At 50.7% G+C, this 21,734-nt stretch overlaps 8 protein-coding genes across 8 annotated transcripts; 4 read left to right on the top strand and 4 right to left on the bottom strand.

Annotated features, from left to right (window-relative positions):
* Positions 1 to 1,927: 1,927 nt before the first annotated feature.
* BJY04DRAFT_25761 (uncharacterized protein) lies at positions 1,928 to 5,100 on the bottom strand. Its single transcript, XM_073720024.1, has 3 exons — positions 5,037 to 5,100; positions 2,496 to 4,709; positions 1,928 to 2,400 (listed from the first exon to the last, which is right to left on the bottom strand). Exons 2-3 carry the CDS (start codon positions 4,563 to 4,565, stop codon positions 2,074 to 2,076), a joined length of 2,397 nt encoding a protein of 798 aa, XP_073573265.1. The 5' UTR covers positions 4,566 to 4,709; positions 5,037 to 5,100; the 3' UTR covers positions 1,928 to 2,073.
* A 598-nt stretch (positions 5,101 to 5,698) lies between these two features.
* Positions 5,699 to 6,898, bottom strand: BJY04DRAFT_184646 (endonuclease/exonuclease/phosphatase family protein). Its single transcript, XM_073710654.1, has one exon. It carries the CDS (start codon positions 6,791 to 6,793, stop codon positions 5,873 to 5,875), a length of 921 nt encoding a protein of 306 aa, XP_073573264.1. The 5' UTR covers positions 6,794 to 6,898; the 3' UTR covers positions 5,699 to 5,872.
* A 355-nt stretch (positions 6,899 to 7,253) lies between these two features.
* BJY04DRAFT_25736 (metallophosphatase domain-containing protein) lies at positions 7,254 to 8,373 on the bottom strand. The gene has a single exon (XM_073720023.1). The coding sequence runs from the start codon at positions 8,273 to 8,275 to the stop codon at positions 7,352 to 7,354; it is 924 nt and encodes a 307-aa protein (XP_073573263.1). The 5' UTR covers positions 8,276 to 8,373; the 3' UTR covers positions 7,254 to 7,351.
* A 1,200-nt stretch (positions 8,374 to 9,573) lies between these two features.
* Positions 9,574 to 11,753, top strand: BJY04DRAFT_184642 (curved DNA-binding protein (42 kDa protein)). Its single transcript, XM_073710653.1, has 5 exons — positions 9,574 to 9,705; positions 9,961 to 10,044; positions 10,113 to 10,217; positions 10,300 to 11,097; positions 11,187 to 11,753. The coding sequence occupies exons 1-5, from the start codon at positions 9,672 to 9,674 to the stop codon at positions 11,378 to 11,380; spliced, it is 1,215 nt and encodes a 404-aa protein (XP_073573262.1). The 5' UTR covers positions 9,574 to 9,671; the 3' UTR covers positions 11,381 to 11,753.
* A 560-nt stretch (positions 11,754 to 12,313) lies between these two features.
* Positions 12,314 to 13,606, top strand: BJY04DRAFT_184639 (uncharacterized protein). Its single transcript, XM_073710652.1, has 2 exons — positions 12,314 to 12,674; positions 13,016 to 13,606. Exon 1 carries the CDS (start codon positions 12,321 to 12,323, stop codon positions 12,579 to 12,581), a length of 261 nt encoding a protein of 86 aa, XP_073573261.1. The 5' UTR covers positions 12,314 to 12,320; the 3' UTR covers positions 12,582 to 12,674; positions 13,016 to 13,606.
* A 210-nt stretch (positions 13,607 to 13,816) lies between these two features.
* BJY04DRAFT_184637 (putative PHD finger domain protein) lies at positions 13,817 to 17,316 on the top strand. Its single transcript, XM_073710651.1, has 4 exons — positions 13,817 to 13,883; positions 13,967 to 15,342; positions 15,401 to 16,183; positions 16,238 to 17,316. The coding sequence occupies exons 2-4, from the start codon at positions 14,000 to 14,002 to the stop codon at positions 16,686 to 16,688; spliced, it is 2,577 nt and encodes an 858-aa protein (XP_073573260.1). The 5' UTR covers positions 13,817 to 13,883; positions 13,967 to 13,999; the 3' UTR covers positions 16,689 to 17,316.
* A 140-nt stretch (positions 17,317 to 17,456) lies between these two features.
* On the bottom strand, positions 17,457 to 19,373 carry BJY04DRAFT_184635 (dolichyl-P-Glc:Glc1Man(9)GlcNAc(2)-PP-dolichol alpha-1,3-glucosyltransferase ALG8). Its single transcript, XM_073710650.1, has 6 exons — positions 19,200 to 19,373; positions 19,033 to 19,111; positions 18,786 to 18,979; positions 18,241 to 18,734; positions 18,056 to 18,195; positions 17,457 to 18,009 (listed from the first exon to the last, which is right to left on the bottom strand). Exons 1-6 carry the CDS (start codon positions 19,274 to 19,276, stop codon positions 17,485 to 17,487), a joined length of 1,509 nt encoding a protein of 502 aa, XP_073573259.1. The 5' UTR covers positions 19,277 to 19,373; the 3' UTR covers positions 17,457 to 17,484.
* Positions 19,374 to 19,497: 124 nt separating this feature from the next.
* Positions 19,498 to 21,665, top strand: BJY04DRAFT_184632 (putative lectin family integral membrane protein). The gene is made up of 7 exons (XM_073710649.1): positions 19,498 to 19,936; positions 19,991 to 20,057; positions 20,112 to 20,182; positions 20,244 to 20,424; positions 20,478 to 20,672; positions 20,719 to 21,262; positions 21,319 to 21,665. Exons 1-7 carry the CDS (start codon positions 19,848 to 19,850, stop codon positions 21,444 to 21,446), a joined length of 1,275 nt encoding a protein of 424 aa, XP_073573258.1. The 5' UTR covers positions 19,498 to 19,847; the 3' UTR covers positions 21,447 to 21,665.
* Positions 21,666 to 21,734: the final 69 nt, after the last annotated feature.

Here is a 21,734-nt window from a genome sequence, read left to right as displayed (position 1 = left end):
TAACCCAAGCATGAATCTGTCGTTCTTTGGCGCCTGAGAACCATATATCATGAATCTGACAATCTGATAGACCGAAGCGCGGAGTATAGGAGGCTGAAATCACTATAGAGCTATTTCCAGCGTTGACACGATTGAATTCTCGCCCGTGGTAGAAGTTATCGCAGGAAGCCAGCAATTTCAAATCGCCTGTCATTGGCGTTACATCAGCCACTGAACCCGAGGTCGTCAAGATATTGTCGATGCGAACCAGGGTGGAAGGTTTAGGATTGCTTGGCCAATCTTTTTATTCAATTCGTATAGTAGTCGCTGGCCTTGTTCCTCGACCGCTATGAGCAAGGATCCGTAAGGTCTACACGTAACAGCCGACGGACTCAGCTCCCAGAGCCCCATGCCATCTGAAGAAGAGAAGATCTCCTCAGAGGCGCCCGTGTGAACATCACTCAATTTCACAATTCGCCTTTATCCACAGCGTATCCGTCTTTCTTTTGTGTTAGAAAAACCACTCCCCCATTATCATCAGCACCAGGAGACGTGATACTCCCTCCCAATCCACGAAACCTAAAAGCTTTGTAATACTCGTCTGGGGTTGGATCCCCTTCCCATGTTAACATGGGGCAGTAGTAGCAGGAGCACGCTGTATGCGTGGACCAATCTACTTCGGGGTCCTTCGCGGTAAACAATATAAGCCAAGAATTCATGAAGAACTCTCGACATTCTTCAAGATCATCCACAGGAACATTCTGTACCTCCACGGGTCCAAGTCTGAAATAAGCCATAAGGTTGGTAATGTCAGTAATGGCGTATCGAGCTCCTGGTGTCCCAGCCGGACGCGAAAGCCTTCCAAACCAAATGACATCTCTCAGTCTCGGGTTGGCACTGTCGCTATCAATGACTGAGCTTGATGGTCTAGGTAAAGCTCTAGGCTGCGTCTCTCATAAGGATTGAATAGGGTCCCATCGGGATTCGCTTTTCCGATTATCGCGAACGACAGATCATCATCACTTTTCTCATCGAAGATGGTACCCGCAACTCGCAGATATCGTACCGGGCCAGGTATTACACCAGCGACATAGCTCGCCCCGTCGAGTCGCGCACTATCAACCAGCAACTTCGTATGACCACTTCCATCCGCCATGGCCTCAAGCCATATGAGCTGGTCGCTGTGCCCAAGCCACTGGGGGAACAAGCATTCGGACTATCAGTGATAGGCCAGGAGCGAGGAGAGCCTAATTCAGCAACGTGGATTTGTCGTTTTTCAATCCCAGATCGAAAAGAGTAGCTGCGTTGTGCGTATACCGCGAGTGTTCCTGCGGCGTTCGGAAGCGCGTGGCTACGCCTTGGGGACTCGATGAGTGCTCTTCGAGTTACTACCTATTAGCATTACTGTGAATACCAGCTTCTGGCAGGGGACACTTACTCTGGTATGAAAGTGATGTCTTATGGGTTCAAATCGGTCATCTTTGCTGAAGCCTATGCTCGTTGCCGTGACAGGTCGGCAGAGACGAGGTCCCTGGTCAACGCAACAAAAGAAGGAACGAAGTCCTTGGGCTCGCGGGAGTTATCTGCTGGATTATACCAGCAGAAGATCGGTGGCCAGATGGGCTTTCTTAGTTTGCACAATTATAGCCAGCTAAGACCTGCTCTAAAGCTGCAGCAAGGGTCTCGGCGGATGTTTATTCCCTTGCAGGTACTCGGTTACTGGCTTACGATATAACTGACCCCTACGGAAGCCTACGGGGTCAGTTAGTTACCAAGTACGAGAAGAAAGATAAAAGTCTCTAGTCATGTCATCATGATCATCCCTAAGAAGCGTATATTTACGTCAAACATGACACAAATGTCTGCACGGCAGCCAAAGCAACGCATAAAATGACCAAGGTAGGTATTGAACAGGTATAGACCACTAGATAAGTCGCTCAAACATATACACCAGAACCAAAACCGAGTTGAAACCGGGAAACATGGCAATCAGACATGACACGCTTGTGCGAGTGAAGAAAGGGCTTTTGCAAATCCAAGATAATGGTATGCAGAAATTGAGAGGAGTGTACATAGTCGGTTAAGGATATGCTCTTATGCTGTCGAATTACCTCCAGCAGCAGCTTTGGCTATTCGCTGCTCCACGCGTTCTTTGTGTTGTCGGTTCCGGAGGTGGACTTCGAAGTTGTCTACCGTCGTGGTCGGTCCCGGTGTATACAGCTTCCCGGGACAGTCGTGGCATCGTATGCGAGGGAGATATAGGTTCTTTAACTTCTGACCGGGCTGGGCGTTGGAATTGACTACAGGTTGCATAGTTTCAGTGTCAACGGCCGTGTAACGCATCACTGCCTCAAAGGAGTCATTTGGGTTCGCCCGCTTGAGTCGAGCGAGTCCTGCTATAAGCCAGCTGGGAGGTGGGGGCTAGAATTAGAAACCATCAGTATTGTCTGATCTCCAATTTCCTTCATAACTTTGGGTCCAATCCCATCGGGGATAAGCAGGCTTTATTTACGTACCCCAGGGACGCCTGGCTGAGGAGGGTGGGGAGCTTCGACAGCCCCCAGGTGTTGAATGGGGCCAGGGCGGCCAGCGCTCGCTAATCGGGCTTGCGGCTGCGGTTGAAGTGGGTTTGGGGTAGGGTTAAGTGTTGGTGTATTAACCTGTGGTGTGCTTCGTTGGGACGTGGGTTGTGTTGCCGGCGTAGTCGAACTGGGCAGTGGATTGATCTTGAAACCATTGGCGAGGAATTGGCGGAATTTTTCGCGTGAGATTTTGAGCGTCACAAGCAGCTTCTCGGGCTCTTCGGGAGGCGTCTCTTCGCGGTAATCACGTCTGCGAGCCGAGACTCGAGGTTCATGATGCGGCTCAGGAGTGGCCGATTGACCTAGGTTCGCCCTCAAGGCCGCATGTGCTGCAGTGGCAGCTCCTCGCATACCTCTCGTGCGGGCAGTTCCTTGGGCCAAATGAGGTCCAATAGCAGGGGATCCAACCATGGAAGATTCATCACTATCTGAATCATCCGACTCATCACCAGCATCCCGGAGTCCCACCGCAGCACGCCCGCGGCGACTTGAGCCAGATCGCTTGAACACATTGCTTTCTTCGATTGAGGCTGCGGTATTCGGAATGACAGACGAAACAAGCAATGTCCGAATAGTTCGTTGGCGATCTTTGAGATCGGGTAACGCGGGCCCGCCGCGGCGATTGACTGACCGTTTCTGCCGCCGTTGGTCTCTCTGGAACGATACTTCTGTGCGCTCAAGCTCGGCTTCGTTGAGTTCATATAGGTAGGGAGTGAATTCCTTGGCCGCCTGGAACGGCCGGAAGGAAGAAAGTAGAGGTGTGGGGAGGAAGGATGTTTTCAGGTCGGGATCTTCGATAGGACGTCCGTCGAAGGGGTGTGAGACAATGTAGAGAGATTTGGTGAATAGCTGCGATTGCTCGCGAATTGAATGAGCAATTGCGGTGGTAAATTCACCAGAAAGAGAGAGATCGGTCGTCATTCGCGTCGCAAAATCCTCAGGATTATTGTGTGGATCATTGATATCCCATTCGAATTGGTCAACCAAGGTGTTCTGACCGATTGTTATATTCAACTTGACCACAATCCGCATTTCATCGTTCTTGTATGCGCTATACGGTAGTTGAGGTTCGAGGGGTTCTTCCTCGATATTGAGGTGAGGATAATAGTCGCAAAGCTGCTCTTGAATACTCTGCGAGATCAGTCTCACTAGGGGGCCACAAGACTCGAGCGGTAGGCCCAAATCTTCCACGAGTTTCTCTGCGAAGAGGTCCGGCGAGACCACACGGTCATGGAGGTTCCATGTGAAGGTATCGCGGATCTTGACCTTCTCCCAGTCGATATCAAGCCTTATGGGCACCAAGTTTTCAGTCTGTTCGCTCTGTGTCTTGAGGTCCTTGCGGGAAACGCGAAGTTCTCGCGTTTTGCGGTTACCGGGCCGGCGACGGTGAGCCGGATATAGCAACTGCGGATGTTGATTTCGCAGATCGGTACGAACATTTCCAAAACCTTCGTAGCCGACCCCATACAGAGCGGCGGGGTTCATGTGATTCTCGCGTCGTAGATTGAGAAAGTAGTCGCGCTCCGCACGCTTCTCTTGCTGCAGTTGTTGATTCGGGTTCTGCCACGCTGTAAGAGCCGAATGACGGAATTCGCGATTGACATATTCGTCCAGAAGAACCTTTTCAACGGGTGTCTCACGAACGCGGACAGCCAGCGCGTTACCTGAGGAAGATTGTATGAATGCGCCATCTCGTGACCGCTTCTTGCCAGACGCGGTTCCATTGGCATTGTGATGCTGCGAATCGGGCGAAAAATTGGCGTTCGTGGCTTCATGACCCGATTCTGATTGGGATAATGTCACGCCGGACGCCGCGAGAACAGCTTTCGCATTTTGCTTCCCTTCCACAATCGCGTCCGGGGCCCCAGCTCCGTGGTCCACCAGAAGCGAGGTATCGACGTCGTGGTCGAAGTCTGCAGCTCCGTCTAGCAGATCAGAAGTATCATGAAACGCATCCGACTGCATGTCAGCCATTCCCGGCTGGGACGGGTCGGGGAACGGCATCGCGATTGAACACGCTTCGCGTCCGTGTCACGGCAATCGTCCAACAGGACGGCTTAGAATTGGCCTGCACGAAAAAGCGAACAGAGGAAGATGAAGGAAGATCAACAATATTATGACAGCATTCTTTGGCGGAGGTAATCGAAGCTATAGCGAGGTACGTTAGCCTCAGCGCACGCTTCTTGACCGAACAGCAATCATACTGCCGGCGCGGCAGCGCACCGACGCAAAGTCGCGACGCATCGCGGAGCGAAACAATGAAGGCGCGACGTGCAATTTCCGGAATCATATTGCCATCCAGAGTGTTAAACAAGCAGCCGGGCAATGGAATTGGTAGGGATGCGACGAGCGAGCCACGTAAAAATACAAAGCAGGACGAGGCAGCGACCATGACAGGAAAACGTACCGAAGCAAAAGGAGCAAAAGCCGATGCAAGCAGGAAAGTAAAACAACCAAGATGAAGGCAATACTAACCAGAAATTATAGTGACAGAGCAACGAGATTCCAGGGTCAAACGAAGCACTGGATGGGTCTTCGCGCCGGGTCTGGTCTGGGTCTTTTGCAAGGCTGGAGAGTGAAGCAGCGGCCGGAAAGGAGCGGCGGGATCAGCTGACGGCGCACCGGGGAACGTATCAAGGCGCGTCTCTGAAAGCCCAACGACTCGGCAATCTTCCTTTTTCTCCGGGGAAAATCTGGGGTGAATCAAACTTAGTTCCTGCCCTCCAATTCGTGGCTCGTTGTGTTGCCTAGGGTTCGTCGCGATATGACAGGAGCTCAGGGGAATTAAAAGGAAGGAGAGAGTGAGGAGGGCGAGTGAGAGGGAGAAAAGCTGGCGCCGGCCACCCGTTACAAGCGGTTTCCGACCTGGGGGTGGGATGGCAGATGGAGGGGTGGCTGGAAGCAAGCAAGCTGCTCGACAATGGGTTAATCCATCGAAAGAGCATTAGAGATCCTTGAGTCTTTTTGAAAATATTTTAGCCATACAGTCAATCTCCATTGCTCCTCATCACCAGGCAAGGTCGTTGCCAGTGATACTGTATGTTACCGGTAAAGCGCTGTAATATGTGATACGTGAACGTTGGGCTAAGCCATAATCAGACATCAGATGACCAAGCTAGACCAAACGCGAGCGGCTCTACGGCACTAAGCCAAATTCTTTTTCTTGGCATAGCAAGTTACATCCTCATTTGTAATTTACAGTACATCTCCATCATCATCATCCTCGTCATCGGCGATGAATGTGGATCGAGGGCGAAGAGGTAGGCGTACAGGGCTGGAGAGGTGCGCAAAATAATCTTGAGGGTCTATTCTCAGCTTCTCAGCTTTGCATCAACTACCACCGCCCTATGGTCTGAGTTATACACGCCGTCATCGAACCGGTTTGCCAGCACCGCATACCCTTCGATTTCCCAAGGCAGGTCGGGGCTCTTTCCCCCAGCCAATGGCCCCAAAAGAATATAGTCGATGCGTGAAAGATCTTGACTCTCGTATCCAAAACCCGTCCAGGTCGTGTGGTTCCCATAAGTATCTACCGAGTCTACCAAAGTCGCAGAATCAACCAGCGGCGACTCTGGCGATGTCAACACCGAGTATGCTTCCTGAGTATCTTCACTATTCAAATCGCCACCCAGGAAGACGCCGGAAATGATGTGACCAAAACGGCCATTTCGATACTCTTCGATCTTCCGCAGAATGATATGGGCGGCCTCGAAGCGTGAGCGAGACCCTTGGTCGTCTAGGTGCGTACTCATGGCTAGAACCGTTTGACGGCTCACATGGTGCGTGAAGACCCCGATGGTCACGATGCGGATTGAAGCTGCATCCCAGCTCTTGGACGGGACATCTGGTGTCTCGGAAAGCCAAACTGTCTCCCAATGTCGAAGCTCCCAGACTGAGGGGCGGTATAATATGGGCGAGTATTCGCCAGCTTTGTAGCCGTCGTCTCGACCGACTCCAATATAGGCCCAGGTCTGCTCGGGATGCTCAGGGGCATCTTGCGCTGTGGTGGAGTTGCTTGAGTTCAATCCGGATAAAATATCCACCAGTTGGTTGTCCAGGACCTCCTGTAGGCATATAAATGCGTCCTGGTTGTAAGTGTTGTAGCGGAGTTCACTGAGAAGGCGAGGGGCTCGTTCGTTCCAGGGTCGCTCGCCTTTGAATGGCGAAGAAGTGGCATATCGAATATTGTGCGTCAGAACCCGCAAGCGGAGATCTGTTTTATTTGATTTCATCTTCCCGAGTCTAGTCCGATTTTTCCTGAAGATTTGACTTTTCAAAGATCGATTTAAAAGATAGCTTGACTAGGTGGTAGGTACCTATCGCTTGCGGGGTTTCTAGATTGCGGAGAAGGTACATGACGCAACCCCGTGATGCGATGTCAAACCTGTACGGCTTCAAAATGCTACCTAACTACCTAAGGTATTCGAGTTCCGACTACTAATAGTAGCTATATCCTTGCTAACTTCTTATACTCGCTGTGGTGCTTGACACGTCTGTAGTCAAAGTAGTGTTCTACGAAGACAATGGAGTGGAATATATATGTATCTCAATGGTACATAAGTTGGTGGATTTTTTAACCCTCATTTACCCATAAGTTGGAGATACAACTGACCTGCTGGTGGTTCAATCGTACCCTGGTCGCGAAAGGCACACTAAGGACATACATTCTAACCAAGATTCAAGGGGAACCTACTTTTATGGGGTAATTCTCTCTATATGCGAGTTAATGGGTTGACGTTTATATTAACTACCCTGAAGTAGATTGCAGAGACGCATATGCTACCCCGTAATCAGATTTGTCGTGGAAGCTCTAGATCAATCTGCCATACCGGATGTATCGGCAGCTCCTCACTGCCCTCCAGTGCAGCATTAACAAACAACGTGTGTATACCAACTTCGAGAGAATTTTCATCGCCAGCGCAATGACTGCTCTCAATAGCCGGGATATCCTGCTTGATTTGTGAGAGTTTTCTGACCATGACTGATCGGCCGTTGTCGATATCGGTGAGGTGAGAGGGGTTTTTGCTGACCTTCTCTCGCCATCCAACCAATTTGGCACCCCATCCTTCATGGATGTGCCCAAAACAATGCATCTTGGGTCTAGCGCGAGCGATAGCTTCAAAGAGTCGTGGACAGCCTGCGCGACCGCCTGAGTATGTCATATCCAATATACCTCTGGGGGGACCATGCGTAACAACAACATCAGTATCTGTCTCGATGTCAAACATGTGTCCCGTTTCGGGATGATATTGGAATCCCCAGTCGCCAAGCGACGGGGTATAAGGGCTGGCGTATATCTTCAGTCGGGCGTCATTTTGGAGCTTGAAGTCGTAGGTACCTTCTTCGAGTAATATTATCCCACTTTCTCGTGCGTCTTCAAAAAGTTTCCTAATTTCGCCATAGTCACCGTATTCCTTTTGCACTAAGGCTGGATCCAGGGGCGTTATTACCTCCGTGACCTTTTTCTGGAACATTGGTATGTCCAGAATGAAATCGTGGTTTCCGGCGATGACGAGTTTCAGCGGGGTGTCAAGCGTCTTGGAGAGGTTGATGGCAGATACGAATTCCCGGCGTTTTGATTCAGTTGTTAGGTCGCCGCAGTGTATTGCGACGTCTGCTCGGTATGCGGAGTAATCGTGTAAGTCGTGACCATGTGTATCGGAAAGAATGAGGAACCGCGTTTTGATAGTTGGGACTCTTGTAGAAAGCTCCATGGTTTTGTCGGATATAGATGAGCTCTGAACGACCTTTCGCTGATGAAAGCGTGTTTTTTTTTTATTATAGAACGAAGTCGAAGAGCATGAAGTGATTGAGTAATAGCAAGCAGACTTGAAGAAGAGCTCGTTATGCTAGATCTGTGACTCACACCTTTTGAGTTCACCTAGAGTGCAGAGGACCTTCGCCGGAGGATCATCCGGCGAAGCTTACAGCCAGCCCGTCGTGGTAGCAGTGAGGGAGGCTGAAATTCATGGAGTGAGGCGGGAGGCGGGAGTGACTTTGAGACAGTACGCAAAAACGAGTTGCAGTTGAATCCTTCAAGCAGCTGCTGACGGTGGTACGTAGGCCATTTCCGGTACGCCTTGCTGGAGGCTCAATTTCGGAGAGTTGAATCCCTCTTTTAGGGGCGTAAGAAATACACAACATCAATCCTGCTCTGTTCCCTTCATGCAGAGTGTCGGCCCATGAGCTCTGAAATCATGAAGCTGACATTAATCTTCAGGAAGGATCCCTTTTACGAGTTGTAGAATGTTCGAGCCGCGGCATAGCCAAAAGCAAATAGCAACAGGGAATCAATGCTGTGACATGTTCCCCAGTTTTCCTGAACTGAGACATGACCGGCGAGGATACCGGCTAAGGCAGGCAAGACAATGTGGGCAGAGGGTCTGCAGCACTCGTACAGCACACGCTTGAGCTATATTGTAGACTTCCTTTGGCCGGCCGGTTCGCGGCGAGGATAACAGTGGTTCGAGCTGTCCGCGCTGCCATCATTGCTGCAAGTACTGTATAGTTAGGGTAGCTGATGGTTCCACCTGGGCACCAGCTGCAGATGCCAAAATTGGTCGAAAAACGACCTCCAATGTGCATGGGCTTCCACGAGATACTCCAGAACTAGATAAGTATGATGTCATTCCTACCACATGTGCGGGTTGACATCAGGTGTCATTTCTTCTCACAGTGCTCGTGAGCATCAACTGTAAATATGACCAAAGTCAGAAAGAAAGGAGCAATGGAAAGAGCTCTGATCGATCGCCGACAAGCTGGGAAAGGGAGCCATGGTACTCGCAGGGAGCTTTGACCTGACGGTAAGAACATCAGGCGAGAAAACCCAAGGTAAATTGGGCGGTCTGCTAAGAAACGGTAATTGCCATACAGAAATACGAAAGCCCTACTCGAAAATCAGCCAAGACCGGCCCCTCTTTGCCCTCCTTGCCCCGCCAAAGCTGTAATGATGGTACGTAATTACCACGTCGTCAAGGCAGCACACGATCCAGGTCCATATTCTGACGGACGAAGCTATTTTCACCTCCCTCCACCTCCTCTCCGCACGTCTACTAATTTTGCCCTTATTACCCTGCTATCCTTTGACGAGGTTGACTCGATACATTCGCCATGGCTGAACCCCAGACCACTACCCCTGAGGTTGGTAAGTGTTGACTCTGCCCAACCAGTACCCCTCTTTGCTGTGCGAAAAAGCTCCGCGTTTGTGGGTTTGCCGTTTGCTGTAGCGTCATGATCTGTCTGGGATAGCCAGTGACGCTGTGTCCGGCCGTCTCCGAGATGGGCGACAGAAGCCAGATTATGACCTTCTAACACGCAAACAATCCATACTTATTTTTGGCCTGTTTCATGCTCTTGTCGCACTAGCAGCCTAGTTAACCATTTTCCGGATTGCTTCTAGATTACACCTTGAACAACCCCGATACCCTGACCAAGTACAAGACTGCTGCTCAGATCTCGCACAAAGTCCTCGAGGCCGTCTCAGGTGCGTTAATCGAGCGCCCCCGCCTTACCCGACCCTTGGTGGTTTCAAATCTAACCTGGGTTCTCTAGCGCTATGTGTTGAGGGAGCCAAGATCGTGGAGATTTGCCAGCAGGGTGACAAGCTCCTAGACGAAGAGCTTGCCAAGGTCTACAAGGGCAAGAAGATCACAAAAGGTACGTCACGATTTGCTTCTTTCACTGGGTCCACACCCGAGCAGCTTACCGGATCATTGTACTGACATGCTGTGGACAAAAGGTGTCGGTCACCCGACAACCGTCTCTCCCAGCTCCTATGTGACCCCTTACACACCCCTGGTTTCGGACGTCCAGGAAGCCGAGACCACCCTCAAGGCCGGCGAGGTCGCGAAGATTCAGCTTGGTGCTCAGATTGATGGATTTGGAACCATTGTTTGCGACATGGTTGTTGTTGGTGCTTCTGAGGTTACCGGCCGCGAGGCTGACCTGATTCATGCTACTTACTACGCCAACGAGGTGCTCCTCAGACTTCTTGCGCCCCCCGGTCTCCTCGCTACTGGTACCGAGGAAGAAAAGCAGAAGGCGGCCGCCCAGAAGGCCCCTACCCAGGCTCGCATTACCCAGCTGATTGAGAAGATCGCCAAGACCTACGACACCAACATTGTTGAGAACACCACCAGCTGGCTCTTTGAGCGCAACGAGATCGAAGCAGAGAAGAAGATTATCCTGGCTCCTGGCTCCGGCGTCAAGGGCGAAGGTGTTCCTGACGTTGGCGAGGTTTGGGGTGTTGAGATTGGCATGTCGCTCGGATCCGGAAAGGTCAAGAACCTTCCTCATCGCTCTACCCTGCACCGCCGTACCACCACTACATACCAGCTGAAGCGTCCCAGCTCTCGCCAGATGCTTTCTGAGGTCGTCAAGAAGTTCGGCCAGTTCCCGTTCAGCTTGCGGCAACTTGAGGACGAGAAGGCCGCGAAAGTCGGTGTCCTCGAGTGCGTTCGTGGAGGTGTCTTGAGGCAGTATGAGCCTGCCGGTGAAGCCGACAATGCTGCAGTTTCACGCTACCTGACAACGATTGGTAAGTTCTAACCTTCCACTTGGACGCAGTAAAACACACGGAACATACGGCGCTGCTCCTATCTGTATCAGCACTAACACATGTTACAGCCATCACCAAGAATGGTATCACCAAGTTGGCTGCCCCAGCTACACCCGACTTTGACAAGATCAAGTCCGATAAGAAGATTGAGGATGAAGAGATCCTCAAGATCCTGGAACTTCCTCTCTCAAAGTCCACCGGCTCAAAGAAGAACAAGAGCAAGAAGAAGAAGACCACCAAAGAGGCTGGCGATGAGGAGTAAATGCGTCGCCGAATTGGATGGGTTTGAATCTCGTTATATCTATTGGACCCTTTCCACGGTCCTATTTCAGGGTACAACCTGAGACCTTGGCCAGTGGTTATCTGGCCACGGGCGCGGCTTGTTTCGCGAGCCGAAGATGGAGCGATTTTCTACTGTGGAAGCCTGGAACAAGACTGAGATAGACGCTATCCCCACGTCTTCCTTCTCTTTCCACTTCTACAAGGAACTTTTGTCACATAGCTATACACTAAAAAGTCACATGAATGTCGTATATGAGCAAGAGGTAGCGACAGAAAGGCCCAACAGGGGATTCTACTTTCATCATGTTAAAAAGATATTATAGTCCAGTCTCGCTATATACTCTCTGGCTTTACCTTTTATTTCTCTTCTTACTCTTGTTATGCGACAGCAAGATGATTCTTGATGATTACTACCAGAAGCCATCTAAATGCTATTAGACTATCCCCCTCCTGGTATGTGCCCCTAGCTGTCGGGCAGAAGGAAGGCTCTCCATACCTTCTATGACGCTGCGCCGCCTCTAGTATGGTTAGCAGATACCTTCACAGTCTTCTTCTTGAAAGTCTATGACTACAGAGTGGTGCTTGAAACAGTACCCCAATGCGGTCGTCCGGTCGTCGCAACCAAAGGCTCTCCAGCTTACACTACTCAAGACAGTATACTCAACTAACAGTATGCTCAGTCAAGATACAGCCATTACAGTGTAGCTGACATGTTCTGCTGCGTTTCTAGATAGACTTATCCCGACCCTGTAACTTACACCAGGCGGGTCACTAACCGCAAAATGCAAGACACAGATTAGTCAAATCTTGAATACAGACATTCTATAAATCTATCAGAGGTATGTCAAGTACATTATACAGAGTCAAGAAGTTCTGCCAATGGGTTGTGGCGTTTGAGGTTTTGAGGATTGAGCTCGTCCATGATTGGGAGTGGGCCAACGAAAAGGCTTCCTCTCTGCCTCTTCGCGGCATGGATCCTCTTCTCTCTCCCTCTCCTCCGACACCCTCCCTCCCCAACAAAGCCCCTGCTCTGCTTGATCCATCAGCTGGAGATATCTGGTGTACCTAGTCTGGTCTTATCTGTGGACCTGTTCATCCTGCTGAAGCCATCCCTTTTGGCATCCCTTCGTCCTGGGCACTCGCTCTTCCCGATCTCCGAAAAGGCTGCAACTGGGTACTAACATCGCATCAGCCCAAAGGCGATTTTGATGTCTAAGATATCCAACTTATCGCAGCCGCACTGTGGACGCGCGAAATCTCAATTTATTTGCAAGGTAAGCGCCAGAAGGCAAAATCCCTCATCCGGGTGTTGGCATCCCTTGAGCCTTCATCTGCGTGAACAGCGCCACACGAGATAATCAACTGTCACCTGTGCTTGTTCATTCAACAGGTTTCTGTTGGCACGTTGCACTCTTGGACCCCAGTAACACTGTGTTTCTTGACTTTGAGCATTGCCACCTCACTTTCCCTGCTGCATCCACGATTCAACTTCTGCCACCCTTCTCATCTCACTTTCCTCCCTAAACACCCCTTCATGATATCTTATTTGAGCACATCTCTCCCAAGATCTCTCCGATAAAGAAAATAGTATCTAGCTGATCTTTAGAGCCTTTAGGGCTCTCAGGCATTGCCTCAGCACTCCTGGTCTCTTTCGGGATCCTGCTTTGAGAGGTACCTCGTCTAGTTCTCAACAAAGAACACTACAGGTTGACGTTTCTTGCTCGCAAAGGCCGTGGCTACTCTGCTCACGGTAAGTCCAGGTGCTTTTTACTGTTTTTCAGAGTTTTTCCCTCTGCATTCTTCGTTGAGGTCTTCTCCGATGCTTGTATCTCCACTGGAACTGAACGGACACCCTGATTCTTCATCACTGGAATAGCTTTTCAGCAAGTACCTTGTTCCTTTCAGATTGCTTGTGTACCTTCGTTCTTTTCTCTCTGTCTTGCGAGCTTTGTATTCTGGCCCTCTCCTTCGATTTCAGGAGTGGGCTGTCTGCCAGCTAACTGTCATGCTGACCTGTTCAGAAAGGATCCTTCCCTAAACATCTCCGGGGCTCTTTTTTTTATCATTGGCAGTACTTGCGCTGCATTATTTTCAAATTGAATAGGACATTGCCTATTCTTCCCCTCAGCTTTCTTTACCTATCCTGGTCCTCACTTGAATTGTAAACTGCGAGAGGTGCAGCAAGGTGAGCACTCATTAAGACCCTCCACTCCAGATATACTCGAGAGTTGAAGAGTCCCAGATTCATTGGACTGCTCGAAGTTTTGATCCAAAGATATCAACTAAATTTACTTGGGTGTGAAAATCCAGTGGTTGTGGCAGCTTCCGCGGCGAACCCCTGGGAGGCGTGATTGGGGCTTGGTCCTCGAAAACTCCCGTCCTTCGCAACTCCGCAATCTTTCTTCCTTCAACCGCGCGGGCTGGGTCACCATTCAACCAGCCACGCCGGTAACGGTCGCTGAGTTCTCGGAGCCTGTTGATCGGTGAGTAATTGGTCTGATTCAACGTTCAAACAGCATAATTATTCCTCGCCGGGATTTATGGGAGCTAACTGCTTGCGCCGCAGGTTTCGCGCTTCTCGTGCCCTGCCTTTGCAACAATGGCTCGGAATCTCCGTTCATCGTCGCACGCAAGGTCAACTGATTCTCGACCTTCAACACCTGCACCACATACTGCCAACACGAGCTCTTTTACAGACTCCACCAGACCGCGAAAGCAACGCCGTACTGGGAGGACTTCCCGGGTGCCAACCGATCCACTTCAGGACACGCCAGTCGCGGGTCAATCGCCACTCGAACACTCTGAAGGAATCGCAGTGAATGGACTTAATGGCACGCACTCAGAAGAGGATACAGGGTGGATTGAGCCAGAGCCAAGGGCTCCTGTTCCAAGCTATGATGACACATCCTGGTCAGCAGTGTCAAGCAGCGCGAATCCCGTGCTAGGCACAATGCGCCCCCTCGGTACGATGCCGTCCGCCGCAGATCTACGCAAGGTGGGATTGGTGCCGTCGAAGCCGAGTACTCCTAGCATTCTCCCTCGGAAAGAACCACAACCTGCAGTGAACGGAGAGAAGAAGGACGACACTCCCCAGGCCCCCCTAACCCCGGTAGAGGAACCGGTCCCCGAACCGATCCCTGAGCCACTTATTCACAAACCAACAATCGAGGAGGATCTAGCAGCATTCAAAATTCTGCCAGTACCCGATTCAGGGGATGCCGATGTCGACGTGCTCCAGGCTGCAGTCGAAAGTGCTTTACGTTTAGCCTCAGAGGCGGATAATCGTGCTGTCATCAACGGCCTGTTTCGCATGTGGGAATTGGCCAGCAGCGATCCGTATGCGCTGAAGATCCTGGACGGCGTTTGTCAAGAAACCCCGGGGTCTCCTCAGAGATCTATGTTTCAGAAAGTAATGCGAGGCGCTTACAAAGAACTGCTACCGGAAGTCATTGCAGTGGACGAAGCCGGCGTTTTACCGGCGCCCAGGCGGGCTCGCTCTGCCAGTAGCGACTCTACCTTGTCTACGGCTAAATCACTCGACGCTGAACTGTACACGCCTGTCGCGGTTTCACGAGCACCCGTTGCTCGTGTGCGCAAAGGGAAGCAGACTAAAAACGCACCACAAAAGAAGGATATCCCGGAACGTCGATCCGTATTCCCTTCGCGTGACGTTCAGCGCCAGAGGGCTGTAGAAGCTTCTGAGCTCTCAGCAGAGGCAATACAAGCCAAGCGAACCCGGTTGCGGAAATCTCTTCCTAAGATAGTGGCTTCTGAGAGTGGTATACGTTCCTCGCTAACATCTGACCCTTCGTCCAACATGTCTTCGCCTGGTCCGACCACGGTTGTCTCTGCTGCAGGTAATGCAGGACCTCTTAGAGGTCGCTCACAGAGCCTGGCAAGCAGCGAGGCTGGCGACAATAGACGCTTAACACCTTCACTGTCGTAGGTTGACTCTACTTTCTTCCTCTCGTATCACACTTGATATGCTGACACAATATAGGGACAGCGAACGCGGTGAAAATAATGACTTCTGTCGAGATTGTGGCCGCAGTGGGCGGCTATTATGCTGCGATGGCTGTGTGTATTCATTCCATTTCTCCTGTCTAGATCCACCTCTAGACCCTGCAAATCCCCCAGAAGGGGATTGGTTCTGCCCGAAGTGCTCTGTTTCGAAAACGCTGGACACGCTGCGGAATGGTATGGAAAGGGTTCCAGGGAAAGATTTTGCATTGCCAAACCGCATTCGCGACTTCTTTGCCGGTGTCCGCACTGGTGATGATGGGAAGTATGAAGAGGTTGTCGCCTTGCAACGCATTAATCCTCGTGCAGCCCGAGGAAGTCGAACCGGGCGCTACGATGACCCATTTTTATTAAGAACTATGGATGCAAAGGGTAACCTGATCTTCTGCACCAGATGCGGACGCACTACGAACGGCGTTCGGCCCATCATTCAGTGTGACTTCTGCCCCTGTGCTTTTCACATGGACTGCGTTGATCCGCCACTGGCTGTTCCACCAACCCAGCGACCAGGCAGCGATCGCTTACATCATACCTGGATGTGTCCGAACCACACATGGCATGATTTACAGTACTCCGTCACAGATGATGAAGGGTATGAGGCAACAAAGCGCATCCGCCGACCGAAGAACCCTCGTTATATCGATATTGAGATCCTTCCGGAAGAGGATAAGGATGAAGAGATCGAAGAAGAAGACTTCCAAGGCGTTACGTATCGCGTCTCCGAAAAGGGAGTCAAACTCAACTTCATAGAGAGGGTCAAAAGGTAGTCTAGCGTTGATGAACTGCACCGTTTTCATGATTCTAACAATGTGTTCAGGGACAACGAGAGTAATAAAGCACGGAAATTGGCAGCAGATAATCTATTCGCGTATGCCAAATCGAGTTTCGACGATCTCACCTCCGAAGCACACGCATACTACGCGTCCCAGAAGCCAGCGGTTCCCGAGGAAGACACTACAGTGGCAATCCTGAACTCACGGACATTGGCAGAGCGAGAAGCAGCAGCAAACCTGATATCTTTTGCGCAAAGCGATCAGGTCGGCCTGCGAGACGAAGAGGACGGCGGTATCAGCCTCCTCATAGACCAGCTCAGAGCAGACGCCCCCAAAAACCTTCCCGCACCCGAAGACGAAATTGCTTCTCTACGCGCCCTTCAAAAACTTATAGAGAAACGCATCAGCTTGCTAGAGCCTCAAAACGGAACCTCCCAGCCGCCTGAAGCCCAGCAACCCACGCCAAGCGAAACACGCTGGGAGGCACCCCAATAAAACCACATCACATAAAATTATATAATATTCCAGCTTGCGATGAACGGATTCTATTGGCTATCGTCGGTTTCGGTTTCAGTCTCCCTTTGTTTTCTTTGTCTCTCATTTTCTTTTGTCCCTCAATTTCTCGATTTCGGCTTCAATTTCGATCTTCAAATTTGGCTTAAGGGGTCTCTGGCGCATAGAGCGTGGCATTCTCGAGCGTGTCGATTATTGCATGAAGTCCTATCCGGCCTTTGAGCCCGGCATGAACTTCCCCTTTCTTTACCTACCCTGTGTTCAATTTGGCTTGTGGGATGCCTACGCCTATCTTGCGCTCCACCGAACTTGACTTACCCCTTTGTCTGGAAGACAACCCCCACTCAATCTGAGAACGAGGCTATCTGGTAGTCTTCTACTCCGTGGTGGCTTCTACGATGCGCACAATTTTCCATTGTCTCCGACACGTGCCGAACGGCTGTCAGTTGGATACGATCTGACTTAAAAATCGCATACTGCTTGCTATCCCTTCCACCTTCGAAAGGGAACAAAAACGAACATAACAGGCTTGTATCAACTGTGTTTCAGGACTTAGATCCAAGCAAATCAGCTTATGTATCATACGAATAGTTTTTAGATTATTTTCCGCATTTCTTTCTAGTTTTTCTACCTTCTGGTAATAGACCCCTCGACCTACGTAGGTGTAGCTATTCACTACCCGAAATAGATATGCGACGGCGCATTAATGATCAGTTGCTAGGCAAAGACAGGTAAGTAAAATTCCTAAGTGCTCACATATCTATAAATGCATGGGTATCTAAGCCGTAAAATAAACAACCATGAACCCGAGCCAGCTCCCCACGACCCCGAGCGCCGCATAACTACTTGTGAACATCAGCGGCAGGAACTGCAACCGCTCCAACCCGAAGATAAGCTGATGCACCAACGAAGTATAGATGATCAATGGGATCGCAATGGTTATATAGAGCAGCGAGAACCGATCAAGGACAAAGATTCTTGGTCGCTCAGGCACTGGCGCAATTCGATCAAAGACGAACAGGAATAGAATCAACCAGAGGAGAGTGTAGACTGTCTTTAGCGGGAACTCGGCGGCTGTGAAAAGGAGGGGAAAGAGGGAGACGTGGCCGGCTACAGCGATGGGGCGGAATGCGGAGAAGTAGCGACGATCTTTCAGGGCGATGAGGCTGAAGGGGATGATTATCAGGAGGATGGCTTTTTCGTGGACATGCCAGCCGAAGAGGAAGGAGGCGTAGCCGCAGAGAGTGAGGGCTCCGAGGAAGGTGTCTGCGTCTGGGTTGAACCACAGTTTGGCGAGGGGTAGCTGGAGGGGTTAGATTGAGGATGTGGTTAGAGGACAGGTGACATACTAGCTGGAATAGGAGGGTGAGGGCAAAGGTGTGCTCTTTTGAAACTTCAGGTAGGACGGCGAAGGAGGTATCTCCTACCAGGCCGCGTGTAACGCTCGACAGAGCTTCTTGGTTGATTGGCAGTCCGAGTTTAGGGGCAACTGTGACGTCAGCAGGGTTCGGCAGCGCTCAGAGGCTAAACGTACGTGGTATCAAGATGCGATCTGCGAACGAGTAAATCGCCCAGACGTTGGGTGCCCAATACGCGTGGCATAGCCCTCTTGAGAATGGGAAAAGCCGGTCTTTCAGTTGGAGCAGTTGGCCCCAATACGCGAAAGGACCGAAAGCCAGCCCGAATACCGTGATAACGCTCAGTCCTAGTTTGAATATGTTTACAAATCGAGGCCTGAACACGGATTTGGGGTCTAGGCAGTACGCCCTGAGCAAGTAAACGAAATAGGCGAGTGATAGGTAGAGATAGATGTGCTTCAGGCAGAGCAGAACAGCGAAGGCAATACCACTGTATAACAGCGTCGACTGTTTCCGAGACCACACGATAGACAAGATCAAGATTCCATACAGAAAGCCGTTGTACTGAAAGTGAATGTGGTCGATGATGAGTAACCCGGGGGACAGTAGGATCGAGAGACTAGCGGCATGCGCGAGGTGTTTGTTCGGTTGAGGAATTGACTTGATAAATCTGCATGGACGCTGTCAGTACAGCCCTGAGTACCCGTACGTGGTAGCTCACTTGTTTAAGGCATAAACAAGGACAAGCTCAGTCAGGATGACCGTCGCCCTCTGGAAGTAAATGGTTTGCCAGGAACCGTAGTCGAGATTTCGCACAACAAGCATTGCCGGGTCCGCATACTGCGCCAATTGAGAAAGCGCCCATTCAAACGCAGCGAAGAAAGGAGGGTAATCGAGGGTCCATTCCGAAGTTCTCTATACAACCAGTCATCCTCCGAGCATCACGACAGTGGGCAGTTATTGGGTACCTCGTAGTACCATTCTTGAACAGGAAGCGAATGGGTAATGGCTAGCCAATTGCGGTGGACTTCGAAATCAGTGGACTTGCTGTACAGTAATATCACAGGTCAGTGTGATCCAGGTGAGAAACAGAGCCCAAACAGAGAGCGAAGAGTAAATGGTCCGGGTAACGTACTAGGCGGGGAAAAGGAGGATTTTGAAGGCAGTTGCGACAATTGCGCACTGCGTCAGCGAGGGGTACAGGTCAGCCATCGAAGCTACTCTTTGGCATCACGGACGTCGCATCAACAAGCGATGAGCATCCGGAGCAGTCATATAGCTGTTATCAACTTGGGACGGTGGAACTGGAAGCGGCCGATGTCGACTACTTTTCGAAGGCGGCCCGATGATCGATCCGGGGAGCGGACGCACGTGATCGCGCGTCGGGGACTCGAATCTGGCCAGTGTGTCCGGTAGCTAGATATCCTGGGGAAAGCTCCATTACCGATGGTCCGACTGGCTCGACTTTCGCCCTTTTGTTGACTTCCAATCTCCCAATTTGCTTCTCTCAGAGCCTACCAGTGCTATCTCTCCGCGATTGTATGGGTGGATCATCCTTGTTGTCCTTGTCTCCACGCTGTACCACCGCTGAGCTTCAACATCCCGCCCTTGCGAATATAGACCGTGCTGCTGTGTATCAATCTCTCTACCAGCCCAGCTATTCTATCCAACCGGCTTTCCCTGCGTGGCTGGTTACTACCTTGTTCATCTAACCTCCGTGTTCTCATCTCTTCTTTCTTGCTTCTCCGGCAAGCCGTAGCAGGGGCCGAACTATATAGACACCATGAAGGTCCCAACTTCTTTCCTTCTCCTATCTGCCGTCGCCACGGCTCAAACCGTGATTGAGTCCTCAAGTTTTGGTCATGGCGTTATGTAGGTTTCGCGCCTCTACCAAAATGTCTACGCTATAGCTGATCGGCCACATAGGGTAGCGCCTAACCGAGAGGCCATCCCAGGATGGGACCTAGGGGGCGAAGGGCATTTCCCTCAAATTGTACGTTCCAAATCATTCTGACCGAATGAACACACTCAGGACTAATTGCTGCAGCTCTCCAATAAAGTTATTCTCACACCCCCTTATCCCGGCAATACGAGGGGATTTGCGTGGGCACAAGCTCCGTAAGCCGCTCAATCTTCTCTTCCAAGTTTCCCGCGTGGTGTTTAGAACTGATTAGTGAAGAGTTTCTCAATCGGAATGGACAGCCGAGTTTCAGTTCCGAGCAACTGGAGTTGAGAGAGCAGGAGGAAATCTCCAGTTGTGGTACGCCAAAGATGGTAAGGACAAGGTTGGCAGTTCTAGCATTTATACCGTCGGGCAATGGGATGGTTTTGTCCTTGTGGTAGACACGCATAGCGGACAGGTATATGGCCCGTTCTCTCACCACATTCCGCGGCTAAAGTTTACGTTTACCAGGGAGGTAGCATCAGAGGATTCCTCAACGACGGCACTACAGACTTTAAGAGGCATAATAATCTTCACAGCCTAGCTTTTGGCCATTGCGACTACTCCTACCGTAACCTCGGGCGGCCCTCTGTTGTGCGCATTAAGCACACCAATGCCTTGTTCGAGGTCACCGTGGACGACAAGCCATGTTTCTCTACGGACAAGGTATGTGCTGCCAAGTTAATTTGGGCCAATCTCTAATGAGCAATAGGTCATTCTTCCTTCTGGAAATACCATTGGTGTCACGGCTGCAACACCCGAAAACCCTGATTCTTTTGAAGTCTTCAAGGTTGTCTTACAGACCGCCACCTCTCCGGTTGGGAAAGCTCCACCCGTCCAGGCACAGCAGCCGCCGCAGCAGCAGAACGTCAATCAGCAACCTCCCGTTCAGGCACGAGGTAACCCCCAGCAGGGACAGGGCTCGTCGAACGACCTCAGTTCGATAAATACCCAGTTCGTCGACCTCGGCGGCCGCCTCCAACTCGTTAACCAAGCTACCAACAACATCATCCGTGAGCTCGCGAACCAAGCTTCCAAAACCGACACAAAACAAGCAGAGCTCCTTCAACGACTAGCCACAAGAGAGCAGGTTTCGGGTCTTGACGTTCGTCTTCAGAGACTGGAGCAAATACTGTTGGCCATTCAACGCGACCTTGAAGGAAAGGATTACCGCGATAAGTTCAACCAGCTGCATGATACTCTAAGATCCTCGCATCTCAGCTTGACGGAGAATATCAAAGAAAACCTTCTGAGTAGTAAGTCTATTATTGATATCTATTTCATGTAGTGCAATGCTCTAACACTTCAACAGCCATTACGGCTACCACTCCGCGCATGGGCTTCTTTATCTTCCTCGTCATCGCCTTCCAGGTACTCCTTGCCGGTTCATACGTCATCTACAAGCGCCGCCGCGCCAACATGCCCAAAAAATTCCTGTGATCACGTTCTGTACGAATAACGTAAGACGCGACATGACCTTTTTCCCTCTCACACGCATATATGTTAGGCGACATCGGAAGGATTCTCGAGTATTGTTATCATTTGGCGCCCTCGTGTATACGCATTTGGATTATCACGCGACATTTTTGATGTGTACACCTATGCTTGAATGTTTTCCATCTAAGTTCCAAAATCTACCAATAACAATGTTCAGTCAAACCATTCAAAATACAAGGTAGCTTTGTACATCTAAAATTCTAAACCCATGAACCTGACGCGTCAAGACTC

Source organism: Aspergillus karnatakaensis, assembly GCF_047715665.1.
Source record: "Aspergillus karnatakaensis strain CBS 102800 unplaced genomic scaffold BJY04scaffold_14, whole genome shotgun sequence".
Taxonomy (NCBI): Eukaryota; Fungi; Ascomycota; class Eurotiomycetes; order Eurotiales; family Aspergillaceae; genus Aspergillus; species Aspergillus karnatakaensis.
Note: the sequence above shows the minus strand (reverse complement) of the source record. Positions and strands in the feature narration are given on the sequence as shown.